Source organism: Ornithorhynchus anatinus, chromosome X4 (assembly GCF_004115215.2).
Source record: "Ornithorhynchus anatinus isolate Pmale09 chromosome X4, mOrnAna1.pri.v4, whole genome shotgun sequence".
NCBI classification, from domain to species: domain Eukaryota; kingdom Metazoa; phylum Chordata; class Mammalia; order Monotremata; family Ornithorhynchidae; genus Ornithorhynchus; species Ornithorhynchus anatinus.
In genome coordinates, this window is record NC_041752.1 from 2,820,240 (window position 1) to 2,839,491 (window position 19,252).

General features: G+C 50.6%; 1 protein-coding gene across 11 annotated transcripts in view; it reads right to left on the bottom strand.

Annotated features, from left to right (window-relative positions):
• Positions 1–19,252, bottom strand: part of ERC1 (ELKS/RAB6-interacting/CAST family member 1) — a 255,436-nt gene that overhangs the window by 234,781 nt on the left and 1,403 nt on the right. For all 11 annotated transcript variants that reach the window (XM_029054283.2, XM_029054280.2, XM_029054282.2 and 8 more), the window contains exon 2: positions 4,679–5,518. In XM_029054283.2, the coding sequence (XP_028910116.1) occupies positions 4,679–5,350 (672 nt within the window). In that variant the 5' untranslated portion in view covers positions 5,351–5,518. The remainder of the gene's footprint in view (positions 1–4,678; positions 5,519–19,252) is intronic.

The following is a 19,252-nucleotide window of genomic DNA, read 5'->3' on the forward strand; positions in this document are numbered from 1 at the left end:
TTAAAAAAAGAAAGATGATATTTGATAAGCTCCCCCCCCCCCCGTCAGGCACACACTGAATGTGAATCCCCACTCCACGACGGGTCTGCTGTGGGCTCCGGGGCAAGTCGCTTCACGTCTCCGTACCTCAGTTCCATCATCTCTAAAACGGGGATTAAGACTGTGAGCCCCATGGGGGGGACAGGGACAGTGTCCAATCTGATTAGCTTGTATCTACCCCAGCGAGGGCCCACAATAAGCGCTTAATAAATGCCATCAGAAGGAGGGGTGTGGTCCTAGTTGGAGCCCCTCCCGGCTCACTAATCGATTGATCATTTAGTGGTATTTACTGAGTGCCTAGAGTGTGTAGAGCACTGTACTAGGCGCTTGGGAGAGGACAATACAAGAGTTTGGAGATACTCTCCCTGCTTACAAGGAGCTTACAGTCTAGGGGGGATGGCGCAGGAATGGAATGGGTCTGTTTACTGTTGCACTTTTTTCTCCCAAGCGCTGAATACAGTGCTCTGCACACAGTAAGCACTCAATAACGACGACTGAATGACATAATAATAATAATAATGTTGGTATTTGTTAAGCGCTTACTCTGTGCAGAGCACTGTTCTACAGGGTAATCAGGTTGTCCCCCGTGAGGCTCACGGTTGAGCCCCATTTTACAGATGAGGTCACTGAGGCCCAGAGAAGTTAAGTGACTTGCCCACAGTCACCCAGCTGACATGTGGCAGAGCCGGGATTCGAACCCATGACCTCTGACTCCCAAGCCCGGGCTCTTTCCACTGAGCCACGCTGGTGATGGTATTTGTTAAGCGCTTACTATGCGCCAAGCACTGTTCTAAGCACTGGGGGAGGCACAAGGTCATCAGGTTGTCCCACGTGGGGCTCACGGTCTCAATCCCCATTTGACTGACGAGGTCACGGAGGCCCGGAGAAGTGAAGAGACTTGCCCAGAGTCACCCGGCTGACCAGGGACGGCGCCGCGATTCGAACCCACGACCCCCGACTCCCAAGCCCGGGCTCTTTCCACCGAGCCACGCTGCTTCTCGTGGCAGCTACGGAAAGGTCAGTGCTCGTATCTCTGCCCATTTCCGGCCATGTGAGTAGCGGGACTGAGGGCTCACATGGTGGAATACAGAACGAACCCAATCTCACTTGGCAAGGGGCAGAGGGGTAACGCAACAATTATTGCCAAACGGAACTGGGTCAGCTGGGAACACCTATTTATACTTCTAAAAGCCCAAAGACTATTTTCCCTCTTCAAAAACCTGGCTCTTTTCCCAGGCCTCCATTAGGTTCCTTTGATTCATTATAGAATCGAAGGGGCCCGGTTCTTGGAAAACAAAGCCCAAGTTTTTAAGAGGGAGACGATTGTATCATTTTTTAATACAATCGTGTACTTCGAGGGACGTTTTCTCTCTAATCTGTGTAGGATTGTCCCAAAGAGAAAGAAGGAAAAAATAGCGCGTTGTTCCGGAAACGTTCTTTAAAAGGACAGCGAAGGATTGATGGGGGCCATTTTTAAGTCGGGCTCCTTTTGAAAAGCCCAGCCTTCGTCGTTCATTGCTAATTCATGGGCTTGTTAATAAAGATGCTCTAAATTTTTAATCTCTGAAAAACTCTAGAATTTTTAAAAGGCGGTGGCTCCTACCCAAACGGGAAACCGCCCTGAGACGGTAGCAGGCAGGGAACGCCCACGGGAGCTCAACGGCCTACAGTTCGCTCTGGATCGGGCGATCGATCGATGCTATTTACTGAGCGCTCTCGGCGTTCGGAGTACTTGATCCACCGGTGATGCGGCCAACGTACCTTCAAAGGCGTCGACGGGCGGAGACCCGGAGGGGCCGAGGAAGGACCCCAAAATCCCTTTAGAAGCAGTGTGGCCTGGGGATCAGAAGGACCTGAGTTCCAATCCCGGCTCTGCCACTTCTCTGCCGTGCGACCTCGGTCAAGTCACTTCCCTTCCGCGGGCTTCAGTCACCTCATCTGCAAAACGGGGCTTAAGACCGCGAGCCCCGTGTGGGGCATGGACCTTGTCCAACTCGATTAGCTCGCATCTACCCCGGCGCCGAGAAGCGCTTAACCAATACCGTAATTATCATTATTATTATCATCACGCTGCCGGTAGCTGCGTCTCGGGGAGCGGGGAGACGGGGACCTGGGTCGAATCCCGGGAAATCCTATTAAACTGCTCTTCCTTTTCGAGGCGGAGCTGACCGACCCTAAGGCCTGCGAAGGGTAGAACGGAGGCGGTTTAATTAGGGCACACTGCGGCCTGACTATAATCTATTCATTAGCCGCCCCGGCTTCCTCCCGCTCTTCGCGCCGTTGCGCTTCACTTCTAAATTGCCCCCTTCCCTTGCTTTGGACCCAAGTTGAACAGTCTTAGTATTGTGGTGGTAATTATAGAGGGTGCAGAAAGAATAAAGTCCTGCCAGTTTGGGTAAGTGTTTAATTAGCGTGGGAGCGTGGAATCTGCGGAAAGGGAACACACATCCTCCGTTCGCCCCAGATGGCTCCCCACTGGCTTCTCCAGTTGCCGGCCCGCTTTTTTCGATGGTATTTGTTAAGCGCCTCCTATGTCCTAAGCGCCGCTGACGGTGATGATGGTGTCGGTTAGGCGCTCGCTGTGTGCCGAGCACTTTTCACGCAACGGGGTAGATACAAGGTAAGGAGGTAGTCCCACGAGGGGCTCAAGGTCTTAATCCCCATTTCACAGAGAAGTCATCAGGGATTCATTCACTCGGTCGTATTTATCCAGCGCTTGCTGCGTGCAGAGCCCTGTGCAAAGCGCTTGGGAGAGGACAACGCAACAATAAACACGTTCCCTCCCCACAACGAGACCGGGGTGAGGGCCAGTACAAATCAGAGCAGACGCCGGCGCTGTCCCCAAAGGGGGCTCCCCATCGAAAGGGGAGGGAGGGCAGATGTGAGGAAACAGAGGCACAGAGAAGGGCCCCTAAAATGACGGGAATCCAACAGAGCAAGGGGCTGGTGGGCGTTACGCCCAGATTTCTCATCAAGCCTAAGAACCACAAAAGAAAAGCAGCGTGCCCTAGGGGACAGAGCCCGGGCCTTGAGTCGGGAAGACCTGGGTTCTGATCCCGGCTCTGCCACTTGCCTGCTGGGTCACCTCGGGGCAAGTCGCTTCACGTCTCTGGTCCTCAGTGACCTCATCTGGGAAACGGAGATAGGGCCGGTGAGCCCCAACTGGGACGGGGATTGTGTCCGGCCTGATGACCCCGGATCTACCCCAGCGCGTAATACAGTGCTTGGCACGTAGTAAGGGCTTAACAAATACCATTAAAAGGAAAAAAAAAAGAAAAAACAACAACAGCTGTGAGTAGATGCCGACCCTCTGCCGGACAACCGGTTGAAGCACACATTGAGCGCTCAATAAATACCAAAAATTGACTGACCGATTGATCCTCTATTCAGCCCCCCTCCCATCCTCACAACATTCATCTCCATATCCGTAATTTACTTCTTTATTTCTATTAACGTCCATCTCCCCCTCTAGATTGTAAGCTCTTTTTGGACAAGGACTGCTTCTGTTATTGTCCTCCTGACCCCTCCCCACCGCTTAGTACAGTGCTTTGCACACAGTAAGTGCTCACCAGATGAGACGGAAGGAATAGGTGCAGGATTGACTGACGCTCTGCCCCCACAGAGGGATGGAACATTTTAACGCTCAAGGAAACCAAAATCCACACCGCCCCGCACTCCTGCGGAGTGGAGGAGGCCGGAAGCGACCCGCGGGTCTCCGGAAATAGAACCGTGGGCTTGTGAGAAAATAGCAGAGGGCCGGGAGCGGCCAAAAGAGCCGGAACTAGGATTCCGCTTCCTTCCCGTGCCGAGGTAGAGCCAAACCCAGAGGAGTCTTCGGCTCTCAAAGCCTTTCCTAACGTCCATCCCCTCCAAGAGGCCTTCCCTGACTGAGCCCTCCTTTCCTCTTCTCCCCCTTCCTTCTGCGGGACCGTGACTCGCTTCCTTTATTCATCCCCCCGGCCCAGCCCCACGGCATTTCTCTTCGTATCTGTCATTTATTTATTCCTATTAACGTCCGTCTCCCCTTCTAGACTGCGAGCTCGTTGTGCGTAGGGAACGTGTCTGTTGATTGTTCTACCGTCCTCCTCCAAGCGCTTAGGAAAGGAGCGTGGCGGAGTGGATAGAGCATGGGCCTGGGAGTCAGAAGGTCATAATAACAATAATACTCGTATTTGTTAAGCGCTTACTATGGGCCGAGAACTGTTCTAAGCACTGGGGTGGAGACAAAGTAATTAGATTGTCCCACGTGGGGCTCCCAGCTTTAATCCCCATTTTCCAGGTGAGGTAACTACGGCACCGAGAAATGAAGTGACTTGCCCAAAGTCACACCGCTGACAAGTGGCGGAGGCGGGACTAGAACCCACGACCTCTGCCTCCCAAGCCCGGGCTCTTTCCACTAAGCCACGCTGCACGGGTCTCCTCATCTGTCAAATGGGGATTAAGACTGTGAGCCCCACGCGGGACAGGGACCGCGTCCAACCCGATTTGCTGGTATCCACGCCGGCGCTTAGTACGGTGCCCGACGCTCAATAAGCGCTTCACACACACCACAGTTATTATTACCACAGTGCTCTGCACACACTGAGTGCTCTCTCTGTGGATGAATAAGGGGGGGGGGGGGAGAGGGGGTCGCACCCACCTGGTTCTCCTCCTGCACGACTCGATACTGCTCCTTCCAGACGGTGATCTTGGAGGCTTCGTCCTTCCTGAGGGCCCGCTCCTTCTTCAGCTCGGGGCTCCAGAAGGTCTTGATGCTGTTCATGGAGGAGCTCAGCTTGCTCTCCTTCACCTCCACGTCCTTCCGGAGCAGGTCGTTCTCGCGCAGCACCTCCTTCAGCTGGCTCTGCAGGTCCAGGATGGTGTTGTCCCGCGCCTGGCGCAGCGAGTGGGGCACCGTGGACGCCATGCTGACCGGCGGCAGGTGGTGCTCGCCCAGGGCCGCGGGCTCGCCGCTGGCGATGTTGGGGCTGCTGCCCACGGCCGTCATCCGCACCCCGTAGGGCAGCCGGCCCCCCGATCGGCCCAGGGTCATGGTGCTCTTGGGGGTGTCCGCGCCCACGTTCTCGTGGTCGCTCAGGTACATGGGCCCGGCCGTGGCGTAGGCCGCGTTCAGGGACTGGATGTTCTCCATGGAGAGGGTCTTCCCGCCGGCCCCTCCGCCGCCGGGCCCGCCGGGGCCGCCGCTCCCGCTCCCGCCGGTGCTGTTGGTGCGCCGGTGCCCCAGGCGGGGGGAGCGGGGCAGTCGCGGGGAGCGGCCGGGGCTCTGGCCGCCGGTCTCCACCTTGCTCACCGAGCGGGCGCTTCCGTACATGGCTCCGGGATCGGGCGGGGGGAGACTCCCGGCCGGCGTCGAGTTCGGGAGGACGGGGACGCTGGCGCTCCCTGGGCGGGGAGAGGGGGGCGCGCTCCGGTGGTCCGAGGCCGGCTCAAGGCTGATCCCGGCGGATCGATCCCGGGCTCACCATCCTCAAGGTCATCGCTGCAACGGAAAGGACACGACGTCAATTTCTTCCGCACGCGTCTCCGGGCCGGGGAGACGTGGCACTTCCCCGTGAAGGATCCGTAACGGTAATAATAATAGTCATTTATTTATACCCATGTCTCTGTCCCTCTCTAGACTGTAAGCTTGTTGTGGGCAGGGAAAGTGTCTGTTTACTGTTATATTAGACTCTCCCAAGTGCTCAGTACAGTGTTTTGCATACAGTAAGTGCTTAATAAATATGACCGAACGCATGAATAATAATAATAATGGTACTTGTTAAGTGCTTACTATGTGCCAGCCAAGTGCTGGGGTAGATACAAGATTGGGTTGGACACAGTCCCTGTCCCACATAATAATAACTATATCTGTTCAGCGCTCACTATGTGCCAGGCACTCTACTGCGCACATAAGGCTCACAGTCTTAATCCCCATTTGCTGATGAGGGAACTGAGGCACCGAGAAGTAAAGTGACTTGCTCGAGGTCACTCAGCATAGAAGAGGGGGAGACAGGATTTGAAACCAAGTCCTTCTGACGCCCAGGCCCGTGCTCTATCTACTGGGCCACTCTGCTTCTCAAGCTTTTCCTGTTACGATAATAATCATCAATAGATCGGTCAGTATTTATGGAGCGCTTTCGGTGCGCCGAGAGGACAATGAAACAGGGTGGGAAGACATGTTCCCTGACCACAGAGAGCTTACAAAACAGAAGGGGAGACAGACATTAATAGAAATAAAATCACTTCTACTAAATTATATAATTTACAGATATATATACACACATCTGTACAGATATATATATATGTATATATATAATTTAGTCATATGTACATAAGTGCTGTAGGGCTTATTCCTCCCTCACCTCCTCCTCCTTCAATGACAGAGCCAGCCAGCCACACTAAAACAAGCACAGCCTCGCGGATAAAGCCTGGGTTTAGGAAGCCGCAGGACCTGGGTTCTAATCCCAGTTCCGCCAAACGCCTGCTGTGTGCCCTTAGGCAAGTCGTTTCACTTCTCGGTTTCCTCAATTGCAAAATGGGGATTCGATACCTCTCCTCACTCCTGCTTGACCAGGAGTCCCATGGATCGCGCCTGATTAACTTGTGTCTACCCCAGCTCTTAGGACAGTGCTTGTCACAGACAGTAAGGGCTTAATAAATATCACTAAACCCCCTCCAAAAAAGAGCCTTTGAAAAGAGACACCCTTCCAGTCTTTTCACACCACACTTGGCACTGCTTAGGAATGGAGATTTTGCATCTCTACTAAAACGATTCCATTTGCAAGATAAAGTCGGACAGGTAAAGGTAAACACTCTCTGCCTCCTTTTTTTGTCCCGTTCTATTTCCCCAAGACTCCAGGAAGGTGCTCATTTGTTTGGAGGAAGCTAAAAGCTGTCAACATTTTACCATCCCAAAGGCCCCTCCAATTTAGGAAAGGGCCCCCAGTTTTCCCCTTGGCAGCAGCTATTTTGCTGCCATAGAAAGAGATCCTTTCCAAATGGAAGGGGAAAGCTGGTTTGAGCAAATGGAGGAAAAGGGCCATAATGGGGACCCAAGGTATAATTTCAGGCTCGCGAACCAGGTTCCCCAAAATGAAGGTTGAAGCTGTTTTCTCCAGGGATCGATCAAAGTCATTTATTGAGCGCTTACTGTGTGCACAGCACCGGACTAAATGCTTGACAGAAGAACACCACAAGAGATTTGGTACACTGGCTGTTACCTGCCCATTAGGAGCTTACAATTAACAACCACTTCACCATCCCCTTTAACTGTAATTTCTTTATTTCTATCAATGTCTGTCTCCCCCCTCGAGACCGTAAGTTCACTGTGGTCAGGGAATGTGTCTTTTTTATTGTTAAATGCGATTGACCGAGTGATTACCTCTTGAAATCTGGCATTTTACGCTTTTTACTAGTCGGTTAGTCGTATTTATTGAGCACTTACCGTGTGCAGGGCACTGTACTAAGCACTTGGAAGAGGACAATATAAACAATACAACAGACACATTCCCTATTAAGTACAAGCTAATCAGGTCAGACCCAATCCCTGGTTCCGCATGGGGTTCACAGTCTAGAGCAAGGGAGAAAAGGAATGGAATCCCCCCCACCATAAAAAACGAGATGCAGAAAGTCAGGTGACTTGCCTAAGGTCGGGAGTCAAAAGGATCTGGGTTCAAATTCCAGTTCCACCACTTGCCTGCTGTGTGACTTTGGGCAAGTCACTTAAACGTCTCGGTGCCTCAGTCACCTTATCTGTAAAATGGGGATTAAAATGGTGAGCCCCATGTGGCTCCAACCCAATTAGCTTGTGTCTACCCCAGCCCTTAGTACAGTGCCTGGAACATAGTAAGCGCTTAACAAATACCACACATACACACACACACACAAACCCAACAGAGACAAAAAAAACCCAGGGCCCAGATTTTCAAACTGGTTCAGTGTGTGGGTGACCCCTTCTTAGTACGGGATTGAAGACAGCCATCATTTTGGGAACAGACTCTTCTAAATCTAACTCTAACCAAGAACGGGCATCTGGTGGCAAAGATGTTACAGGAGACAATCTGGGACGTGGAGTACCTGAAATATCCGTACCCGTATCCGTAATTATTCTTAATGTCTGCTTCCCCCAATAGACTGTGAGTTCCTTAAGGGTAAGGATCGTGTCCGCCGACTATATTTTAATCAGTAGATCAGTCTTGAACTCTGAGTGATGATGATGATGGTATTTGTAACGCGCTTACTATGTGCAAAGCGCTGTTCTAAGCGATTACAAGGTAATCAGATTGTCCCACGTGGGGCTCCCAGTCTTAATCCCCACTTTACAGATGAGGGAACTGAGGCCCAGAGAATAATAAATAATAATAATGATGATGTTGGTATTTGTTAAGCGCTTACTATGTGCAGAGCACTGTTCTAAGTGCTGGGGTAGACACAGCGGAATCAGGTTGTCCCACGTGGGGCTCACCGTCTTAATCCCCATTTTACAGATGAGGTAACGGAGGCACAGAGAAGTTAAGTGACTTGCCCAAAGTCACCCAGCTGACAAGCGGCAGAGCCGGGATTAGAACCCACGACCTCTGACTCCCAAGCCCCGGCTCTTTCCACCGAGCCACGCTGCTTCCGCAAAACGCTGGGCTAAGCTCTTGGGAAAGCACAGGGCAGTGGGTGGTAGACGGGCGCTATTAAAATTAAAATTAACATAGACTCAGAGACGGGGCCCAAACGGGATGGGCCGAAATCGTGAAGCTGGGCAACAGGGAGGATGGAGGATTTCCGCTGAACCTCTTAATAGCCTTCTACACCCCTTCTTGGGTGGGCTGAAGAAACTGCCAAGTGCCCCTCACCCCGAATTAGAGGAATGATTAAAAAAATTTAAATCACATGCTGCATTTGGGAAGGGAGATTCATTCATTCATTCAATAGTATTTATTAAGCGCTTACTATGTGCAGAGCACTGTACTAAGCGCTTGGAATGGACAAATCGGCAACAGAGAGAGACAGTCCCTGCCCTTTGATGGGCTTACGGTCTAATCGGGGGAGACGGGCAGACAAGAACAATGGCAACAAAAAGAGTCAAGGGGAAGAACATCTCATGAAAACAATGGCAAATAAATAGAATGAGGGTGATGTACATCTCATTAAACGAAATAAATAGGGTGATGAAGATATATACGGTTGAGCGGACGATCAAATCCAGGAAGTAAAAAATGGGAGTAAGCACGGCCGAGGAGTCCAAAGGACCTGGGATTCTCATCTCAGCTATGCCGCTGCCTGCTGAGTTACCTTGAGCAAGTCACTTCACTTCTCTGGGCCTCTGGATATTGGGGATTAAGACTGCGAGCCCCATCGATCAATCACATTCACTGAGCTCTTACTGTGTGTGTGCAGGGCACTGTACCAAGCGCTTGGGAGAGTACAACCCAACAATAAGCAGACGCATTCCCTGCCCACAGCGAGCTTACAATCTAGAGCCTGGAGGACTGAAATGAATATAAACAAATAAATTACGGATATTCATTCATTCAATAGTATTTATTGAGCGCTTACTATGTGCAGAGCACTGTACTAAGGATATGTGAATAAGTGTCCTGGCAGGGATTGATTCCAACTCAATCGAATCTATTTCACAGTAAATGCTTAACAAATACCATTTTTAAAAGTGGGGGGGGGGGGGGGGGCGAGGGAGACTAAGTAAAAATTGAACTGGGGATCTGAGGGGACAGAATAGAGTCACGAATACTTTTGGGGGTGGCGAAGGTGTCTACTTTCTGCCTGATGCCGGGCTCCCATTTTTACATGATGAGGATGGTATTTGTTAAGCGCTTACCACGTGCCAGGCACCGTACTAAGCGCTGCGGTGGACACAAGCAAATCAACTTGGACACGGTCCCCGCCCCGCTTATGGCTCGCGGTCTCAATCCCCATTTTGCAGATGAGGTCACTGAGGCGCAGAGAAGTGACTTGCCCAGGGTCACACGGCCGACAAGTGAGGCCCAAGTGGCAGAGTCAGGATTAGAACCCGTGACCTTCTGACTCCCAGGCCTGCGCTCTATCCCCTGGTCCATGTGAGAAAGTGACGTATACCTGGGGAGGGAATTATAGAGGAGTGGCTCCATAATAATTACTAATGATTATGGGATTTATTAAGCCCTTACCCTGTGTCCAACACGGGATAGATGCAAGTTAATCAGGTCGGACACAGTCCCTGTCCCACAGGGGGCTCAAACGCTAACTAGAGGCTAAGGAAACGACCTCAGTTTGGAGCAGTGTGGCTCAGTGGCAAAAGTCCGGGCTTGGGAGTCAGAGGTCGTGGGTTCTAACCCCGGCTCTGCCACTTGTCAGCTGTGTGACCTTGGGCAAGTCACTTCACTGGGCCTCAGTTACCTCATCTGTAAAACGGGGATGAAGACTGTGAGCCCCACGTGGGACCACCTGATTACCTTGTCTCTACCTCAGCGCTTCGAATAATAATGTTGGTATTTGTTAAGCGCTTACTATGTGCAGAGCACTGCTCTAAGCGCTGGGGCAGATACAGGGTAATCAGTTTGTCCCACGTGAGGCTCACAGATAATCCCCATTTTACAGATGAGGTATCTGAGGCACAGAGAAGTTAAGTGACTTGCCCACAGTCACCCAGCTGACAAGTGGCAGAGCCGGGAGTCGAACCCATGACCTCTGATTCCGAAGCCCACGCTCTTTTCACTAGTGCGTGGCACATAGTAAGCGCTTAACAAATACCAACATTATTATTATTATTATTACTACCCCATCAGGAAAATGGGAACTGTGAGCCCCATGTGGGACAGGGAGTGTATCCAACCTGATTAGCTTGTATCTGCCCCAGTGTTTAGATCAGTACCTGACACCTAGTAAGCGCTTTACAAGTTTTAAAAAAATAATAATAATAATTATGTTGGTATTTGTTAAGTGCTTACTATGTGCAGAGCACTGTTCTAAGCGCTGGGGGAGATACAGGGTAATCAGGTTGTCCCACCTGAGGCTCACAGTTAATCTCCATTTTACAGATGCGGTAACTGAGGCACAGAGAAGTTAAGTGACTTGCCCACAGTCGCAGAGCTGACAAGTGGCAGAGCAGGGATAAAATAAATAAAATTTAAATAAATAAAAGAAAATAAAAATAAATAAAGACAAAGAGCAGACTGGGGTGGATTGCTAATATTACACTCCAAAGGTCCTATAACTTCTTATGGAGTATGGAGAAGCAGCGTGGCTCAGTGGAAAGAGCACGGGCTTTGGAGTCAGGGCTCATGAGTTCGAATCCCAGCTCTGCCACTTGTCGGCTGTGTGACTGTGGGCGAGTCACTTAACTTCTCTGGGCCTCAGTTCCCTCATCTGTAAAATGGGGATTAAGACTGTGAGCCCCACGTGGGACAACCTGATTCCCCTATGTCTACCCCAGCGCTTAGAACAGTGCTCGGCACATAGTAAGCGCTTAACAAATACCAACATTATTATTATTATTATTATTATTCTTCCCCTGTACTTGGAATAATGACCGTTCTTCTTCTAATTAGAGTTTTTCTTAAGCGCTTATCTGCGAAAGAAAAGACTGTGATCCCCCAGGGAGGCAGGGACTGTCCGATCGCATCATCTTAGACCTACCCCGGTATTTAGTACATAGTTAGTGCTTAATTCTGCCATTATCGATGCTCTTAGGTGTCAAGCACTATGCTTAGTGTGGGGTGGATGCGAGATAAACAGATAGGCCCATCCCGAGTGGGGAATCTCATCTGCATTTTTCAGATGAGGAGACTGAGGCAAGGAGGGAGAGGTGAGGTCACGGCAGGTCACATGGGGAGTTGGGATTAGAACCCAGGTCCCCGGCACCCAGACCGACGCTCTTTCCTTGAGCAGAGCGCACTGGACTAAACGCTCGGGAAAGGGAAATGTAATGGACGGGATCCCTGCCCACCTCCCACAGATCAGGTCCCCCCTAATCGTAATGATGATAACTACAGTATTTGGTAAGCCCTTACTCTGTCCCAGGCTCTGTACTAAGCGCTGGAGTCTTGGATCTCCCTTGCATAAAGATGCAGGGAGATGGAAGGGTCAGAGAGTATGGCAAAAATGGATTGGGAAAGATGGGAAATGGGTCTTCGGTCGAAAGGTTAGACAAAATAGCGTTGTTTGGCCTGGAGAACTAACGTGCGACCCCCGTCTCACTGTTGCTCTGTCCTCTCCCAAGCGCTTAATACAGTGCTCTGCACACGGTAAGCACTTGATAAATACAAATGAATGAATGAATTGAAGCAGCGAGGCCTAATGGAAAACAGCTCAGGCCTAGGGGTCAGGGGATAATAATAACAGTAATAATTATACTAATAATATTTGTTATGCACTTACTATGTGGCAGGCCTGTACTAAGAGCTGGGGTAGCATGGCCTAGTGGAGAGAGCACGGGCATGGGAGTCAGAAGACCTGGGTTCTAATCCCGGACTCCACCATCGGTCTGCTGTGTGGCCTTGGGTAAGTCACTTAACTTCTCTGGGCCTCAGTTTCCTCATCTGCAGAATGGGGATTTGATACCTGTTCTCCCTCCTACTTAAGCTGGGAGCCCCACGTTGGGCCTGATTATCTTGTACAGGGCTTAACAAATACAATTATTATGAAGGAGTTTAGAGTCTAGTGGAGTCGATCAGACAGATCCCTTCGACCTCAAAGAAGTGAGCTGTTGGGAACTTTGTATGCGGAAGGAATGAGAGATAGGGGGAGAAAAAGAAAGTCATCCATTCTCGGCATTTAGATGTAGTAAGCAAGAGAAACCTTGTGTAAGGAAACGATTCATAAAACACTTCACGGCACAGAAACCGAACTCATTGAATGATGAGGCACATTAGCTCCCTACTGAAATTAAGTTGAAATTTTTTTAAAAAAATCTGCTTCTAAAGAGAAATAGTTTGCTAAATATGTAGTCAAGGTATTTTTAGTCATTATTCCCACCACACTGAGCTTTATAATGTCAATCACCGCAGATTCCTAGTACTATCTTCAAAGCGACGATTAAAGTAGACGGAAAACCCAATATTAATCACGATTTGGGAGAGGGCTAAGGAGAGCGTCAGCCACACAGGTGTAAACAACTGATATTTTTCAAGATGCAATCTCTCTCTCTGGAGTGAACCACCTCTAAAACCTCCAAAATATACAACTTTGAAACTCTTTGGTCACCGTGTTCCAGAACTGGGGTTTAAGTGGATGCAAAGTTCAACTCCTAACCCTGATTCGATTAAAAATAAATAAATAACGGTGAGGTGAGTGGGCAGGCAAAGGAGAGAAATTCCTGTTGCGAAATATTTGTTGTTCGAGTTGGACTCAGAATCCCAGGTAAACAGGAGTCTGGTGAGTGAAAATTCTCCCTCCTACTTAGACTGTGAGCCCCATGTGGGATACGGACTGTGTCTGAACTGATTCCTTCTGTCGATCCCAGAGCTTGGAATAGTGAGAAGCAGCAGTTCGGCCCAGTGGATAGAGCCTGGACCTGGGAGTCAGAAGGACCCGAGTTCTAATCCCGGCTCTGCCACCTGTCTGCTCTGTGACACTGGGCAAGACACTTCACTTCTCTGGGCCTCGGTTCCCTCATCTGTAAAATGGGGATTAACGACCCCGAGCCGCACGAGCGGCAGGGGCTGTTTCCAAAACTGATTATCTTGTATCTATCCCAGCGCTTAGAACAGTGCCTGGCACATAGTTATGGGCAGGGAATGTGTCTGCTAATTCTGTGGCAGTATACTCTCCCAAGCGCTGAGTACAGTGCTCTGCACATAGTATAGCGCTCCAATACCATTGATAGTAAACGTTTAACAAATACCATTAAAAAAAGGTGTTTGCCACAGTGCTTAAGAAACACCATTTTAATAAAAAGTTTGACACACAGAAAGCGCTCAACAAATACCATATTTTTAAGTCTCACCCATAGTAAGCGCTTAACAAATGCCATTTTTAAAAGTTTGACACATAGTAAGTGCTTAATAAATACCATTAAAACCCCCCAAAAAACAGTGTTTGGCACATGGTAAGCTCTTACCAAATACCAATTTTTCAAAAAGTGACAAACAGTAAGCGCTTAACAAATATCATTTAAATTTTTTTTTTTTAAAAAAAAAGCGCTTGACACAAGCAAATACCATTTAAACAAAATAACAAATTAGTCCCGTGCTAGTAGCTGGAGGGTCAAAATGAAAAAAAAAAAAAAAGAAAAAAAGATTGTGGCCAAACCCCAGGAAGAAGAATGGGAAGAGCTGGTGGGATGGGAAATATCCCAAACCACCCTGGCGGTTGAAAGGCCCTGAAATGCTCTTCCTCTGCGTGCCTTCCCACCCGGCCACTCTGCGGGTGTCCCGGGGTCGGGGAGGAGATCTGTTCGTGCATTTGCGGACAGCGGTCCTCCGTTTGGGCAGGGAACGGTCTAAGTGACCGTAAATAAACGACAAGAGGAAGTCGATTATCAACTCATCGCAACTGGAGCCAGTTCTGGGCCTCAAGCGGTCAAGAGAGGGGCGAGCCACCGGGGTCTGTCGGACTCGGAGATGCCCTGGCCCAACTGCTGCGAGACCTCGGGCAAGTCATTTTGCTTCTCTGGGCCTCAGTTCCCTCAGCTGTAAAATGGGGATGAAGACTGGGATCCTCACGTTGGACGTGGACGGCGTCCAACCTGCTTAGCTCGGATCTACTCCAGCGCTTAGAACGGTGCCTGGCGCCCAGTAAGTGCTTAACACATATCCTTATTATCATCGGCTCGTTCAGATCAACCCGCACCATGGATAACGGGCAACCGGGCAACCAGAGAGGCAGCATGGCCAAGTGGAGAGAACGCGGGCCTGGGAGTCGGAAGGTCCTGGGTTCTAATGCCGGGGCCGCCGCTTGTCTGCTGGGTGACCCTGCGTAGGTCACTTCACGTCTCTGGGCCTCAGTTCCCTCATCTGTAAAACGGCGATGAAGACCGTGAGCCCCACGTGGGACCGGGACTGCGTCCAACCCGATTTGCTTCCGCCCACCTCGGCACTTAGTACGGTGGTTGGCCCCCAGTAAGCACTTCAATACCATAATTATTATTCTTACTATTATTTTTAAGTGCTTAGTCGGGTGCTCTGCACACAGTTAACGTCCAATAAATATCACTGATGGATTAAAAGCGACGGCAGCATCCGGAAAGGGAAAGTCGAAACGCTCGCTGACAAGTGCTGGTCAACCAGAAGAGCTCGAGAAGGAAAACTCCGACGTAATTAAGAGGGAAAGCACCGAGCCATGAAATTGCTTCAAGAACTTAAAACGCGAGCTCGGCTCGGGGATGTCCTGTTTCAATTAACTTAATACGAAACAAAGGGGTGGAAACTCTCCCCTTCCAAAAGCCGGCCGGAACATCTTCCCCGGTCCCCATTTTCCAATTCCACAGTTTCTCTACGGGCAGGGAACATGTCTGCTTATTTCCAAGCGCTTAGTCCAGTGCTCTGCACACAGTAATAAAAACCACTGTTTGACTGATTGAACTGTCATTAAAAGAGCAGAGGAGACCCAGCTTTCTGACCAAGCTGGGAAACTTTCCTAAACCCGACGCCCGGGAAACTTTCTTGGAAAGCAAATCCCAAAATTATCACTACTAAACTAAGCAGTTGGAAGACACCATCCCTGTCCCCGAGGAACTTTGCTTACTGCGTGCCAAGCACTGTAGTAAGCGTTGGGCTTGCTTTTCTAAGTAGAAGGGATCTGAGGCTAAGGACCTGGGTTCTAATCCCGGCTCTGCCACTTGTCTGCTGTGTGACCCTGGGCAAGTCACTTCACTTCTCTGGGCCTCAGTGACCTCATCTGGAAGATGGGGATTAAGGCTGTGAGGCTTTGTGGGGACACCTGATTGGCTTTTATCTCCCCCCCCAACGCTTAGTACAGTGCCTGGCACATAGCGCTTAACAGATACATTTTCAAAAAAATTGGTAGACATTCAGCCATTTAAAAAGACCCTCGAACAATACATCTGGACTGTGAAAGAGCAGTGACGGTAATTTTTCATTTAGGTTCCTTCTAAGCTTCACCGCAAATCAACCCAGATTCCGGCTTGCTTTCCCACCAGCCCAGAGAAAAGATCATTTAGTATCCTCATATAGTCACAGGCGGTGGCATCGTTTGAAAATCAAAATAGAGCACCTTCTTTAGCGACAGTAATAACGGCGAGGGGGTCTTGTGAAGCGCCTTGTGTCGAGCCCCGCGCTAAGCACTGGGGTCGACCCGGGATTAACAGGTACGGGCTACTCCGTACAGAAATCAGAGCTGCTTCAGTGGAAAGAGCCTGGGCTTTGGAGTCAGAGGTCAGGGGTTCGAATCCCGGCTCTGCCACTTGTCAGCTGTGTGACTGTGGGCGAGTCACTCCACTTCTCTGGGCCTCAGTTACTTCATCTGTAAAATGGGGATTAAGACCGTGAGTCCCATGTGGGACAACCTAATAATGTTGGTATTTGTTAAGCGCTAGGTGCAGAGCACTGTTCTAAGCGCTGGGGGAGATACAGGGTCGTCAGGTTGTCCCACGGGAGGCTCCCAGTCTTCATCCCCACTTTACAGATGAGGGAACTGAGGCCCAGAGAAGTGACTTGCCCACAGTCCCACAGCTGACAAGTGGCGGAGTCGGGATGCGAACCCATGACCTCGGACTCCCAAGCCCGGGCTCTTTCCACTGAGCCACGCTGCTTTAGGTACTTGATAGTCACCCCCCTGCCTCCCAACCCCACGGCACTTAGATCCTCATCGATGTAATCTCCTCCTCTAGAATGTAAATTCAATTTGGGCAGGGAATGTGCCGTTTATTGCTCCATTGTATTCTCCCAAGCTCGCACCATGGCGTAGTGGACAGGGCACAAGGCCAGGGAGTCAGAAGGACCTGGGTTCTAATCCCCCGCTCCGCCACTTGTCCGCTGTGTGACCTTGGGCCGGTCGCTTCACTCTCTGGGCCTCCATTCCCTCGTCCGTCAAATGGGGATGAAGATTCATTCATTCAATCGTATCTGTTGAGCGCTTACCGTGTGCAGAGCACTGTACTAAGCGCTTGGGATGTACAGTTCGGCCACAGATAAGAGACCATCCCTGCCCGTCGCCGGGCTCCCGGTCTTAACGATCGCGAGCCCCTCGTGGGACAGGGACCGTGTCCAACCTCATTAGCCGGGATCTAACCCAGAGTTTAAATACCGTGCAGATATAGATATGACCTGTCGCGGGGTGAATTTTTAAGACGGCTTCGAGGGAGGGAAAGGCAACTCTGGGGAGGGGGGAACCCCAAGTTCTCGGCTCAGAGGCCGAGAACCGGGAGGGGGGCTCTGAGGTAAACGGGTCTCGGCCTCCGCCCGCTCTCATTTGTTCGGTGACGTTCAGTAGCTGGAACCGAAGCAGAAAAGGCAACGGCTCACACCTCCTCGAGCGAAAGTGACATCTGCGTCGTGTCCTCTTCGGGCTTAGATGAAAGGACTCCCCCGGTTATTTCGGTACCAGCAGGTTTTCACCCAAAAAGACCTTACTCCGAGTTCAAACCGTTATCCCGATGGCATCTACCACGGCAGGCGGGCGCTGAGGAGAGGATGACGAACACCTGCCTCCCCCGCAACCCAATTTCTGCCCCCCAGAACGCCGACCCATCGATCGGAAAACGGCGAAATCCGCGCCAGGACCGTTCGTCTTTCCCGCGGTCAGATTAACCTGTTGGACTTAGATCTGAACAAAGCTAATCGGTCACAACACGAGCAGGACCTGGGTTCTAATCCCGGCCCCGCCGCCTCTCCGTGTGACCTCTGGCCCGTCGCCTCGCTCCCCTGTGCCTCAGTGATCTCCTCTGTAAAATGGGGATTAAGACTGCGCGCCGCAAGCTGCATATCGACTGTGTCCCGCCTGATTACCTTGTATCGACCCCAGCGTTTAGTAGAGTGCCTGGCACCTCACCAGCACTTAACGGACACATAAATCAAACAAAAGCTCTCACACACACAGCCCCAAAAATTCCCTGGAAAATAAATTCTCCCTTTCCTCCGGGCCCAGGAGGGTTCAGCGGCCTGAACTGCATCAAGCGGTCAAGTCCAGGGTTCTGCACACGGTAAACGCTTAATAAATACCATCGATCGCGACCCATTTAAAGATGGGCAGCACCTGATCCTGGCCGAAGATAAACAATTTTCTCGGAAATGGGGTGAGTCTGTCAGGAGCGATAGATGCCGATATATTCCGTCTGAGAAAAAAAGTCTGGCCAAAGCCGCGAATGATAAAAGAAGCCCCTCGGGCTTTTAACCAATTAAGCTTTTTCCGTTTAACTGACTCCAAGCTCCAGTGGGTTATTTTAGACCCGTAATTTATTTTCAGGTCCGTCTCCCCTGCTAGATTGTAAGCTGGCTGAAGGCATTCATTCAAGAGTATTTATTGAGCGCTTGCTCCGTGCGGAGCACTGTACTAAGCGCTTGGAATGGACAATTCGGCAACAGAAAGAGACAATCCCTGCCCAATGACGGGCTCAGGGTCTAATGGGGGGAGAGCGGGGAATGCTTCTATCAAATTCTATTGTTTCATCCTCTCTGAAGCGCTCAGTACAGTGTTCTGCACAGAGCAGACTGTCAGCTCCTGGAGGGTTTGATTCTATTTATTGCTACTGTTCTTGTCTGTCCGTCTCCCCCGATTAGACCGTGCGTCCGTCAAAGGGCAGGGACTGTCTCTGTTACCGATCTGCCCATTCCAAGCGCTTAGTACAGTGCTCTGCACATAGGAAGCGCTCGATAAATACTATTGAATGAATGAATGAGGGCAGGGAGCGGGTGGAGCAGCTCTCTTCCACTCTTCCAAGCGCTTAGTACAGTGTTCCACAGAGAGCAGACCAGAAGCTTCTTGAAGGCAGGCATCACGGGTTCCTGCTCTCCCGACTCTCCCAAACCCTTAGTTCCAAAGCTCTGTACTTGGGAATAATAATGTTGGTATCTGTCCAGCGCTTACTCTGTGCCGAGCACTGTTCTAAGCGCTGGGGGAGATACAGGGAGATCAGGTTGTCCCACGTGGGGCTCACAGTTTTAATCCCCATTTTCCAGATGAGGTCAGTGAGGCACGGAGCCGGGATTCGAACCCACGACCTCCGACTCCCAAGCCCGGGCTCTCTCCACTGAGCCGCGCTGCTTCTCCGGTAACAATAACGTTGGTATTCGTGAAGCGCTTACTAGGTGCCGAGCGCTGTTCTACGCGCTGGGGGAGATACAGGCTCATC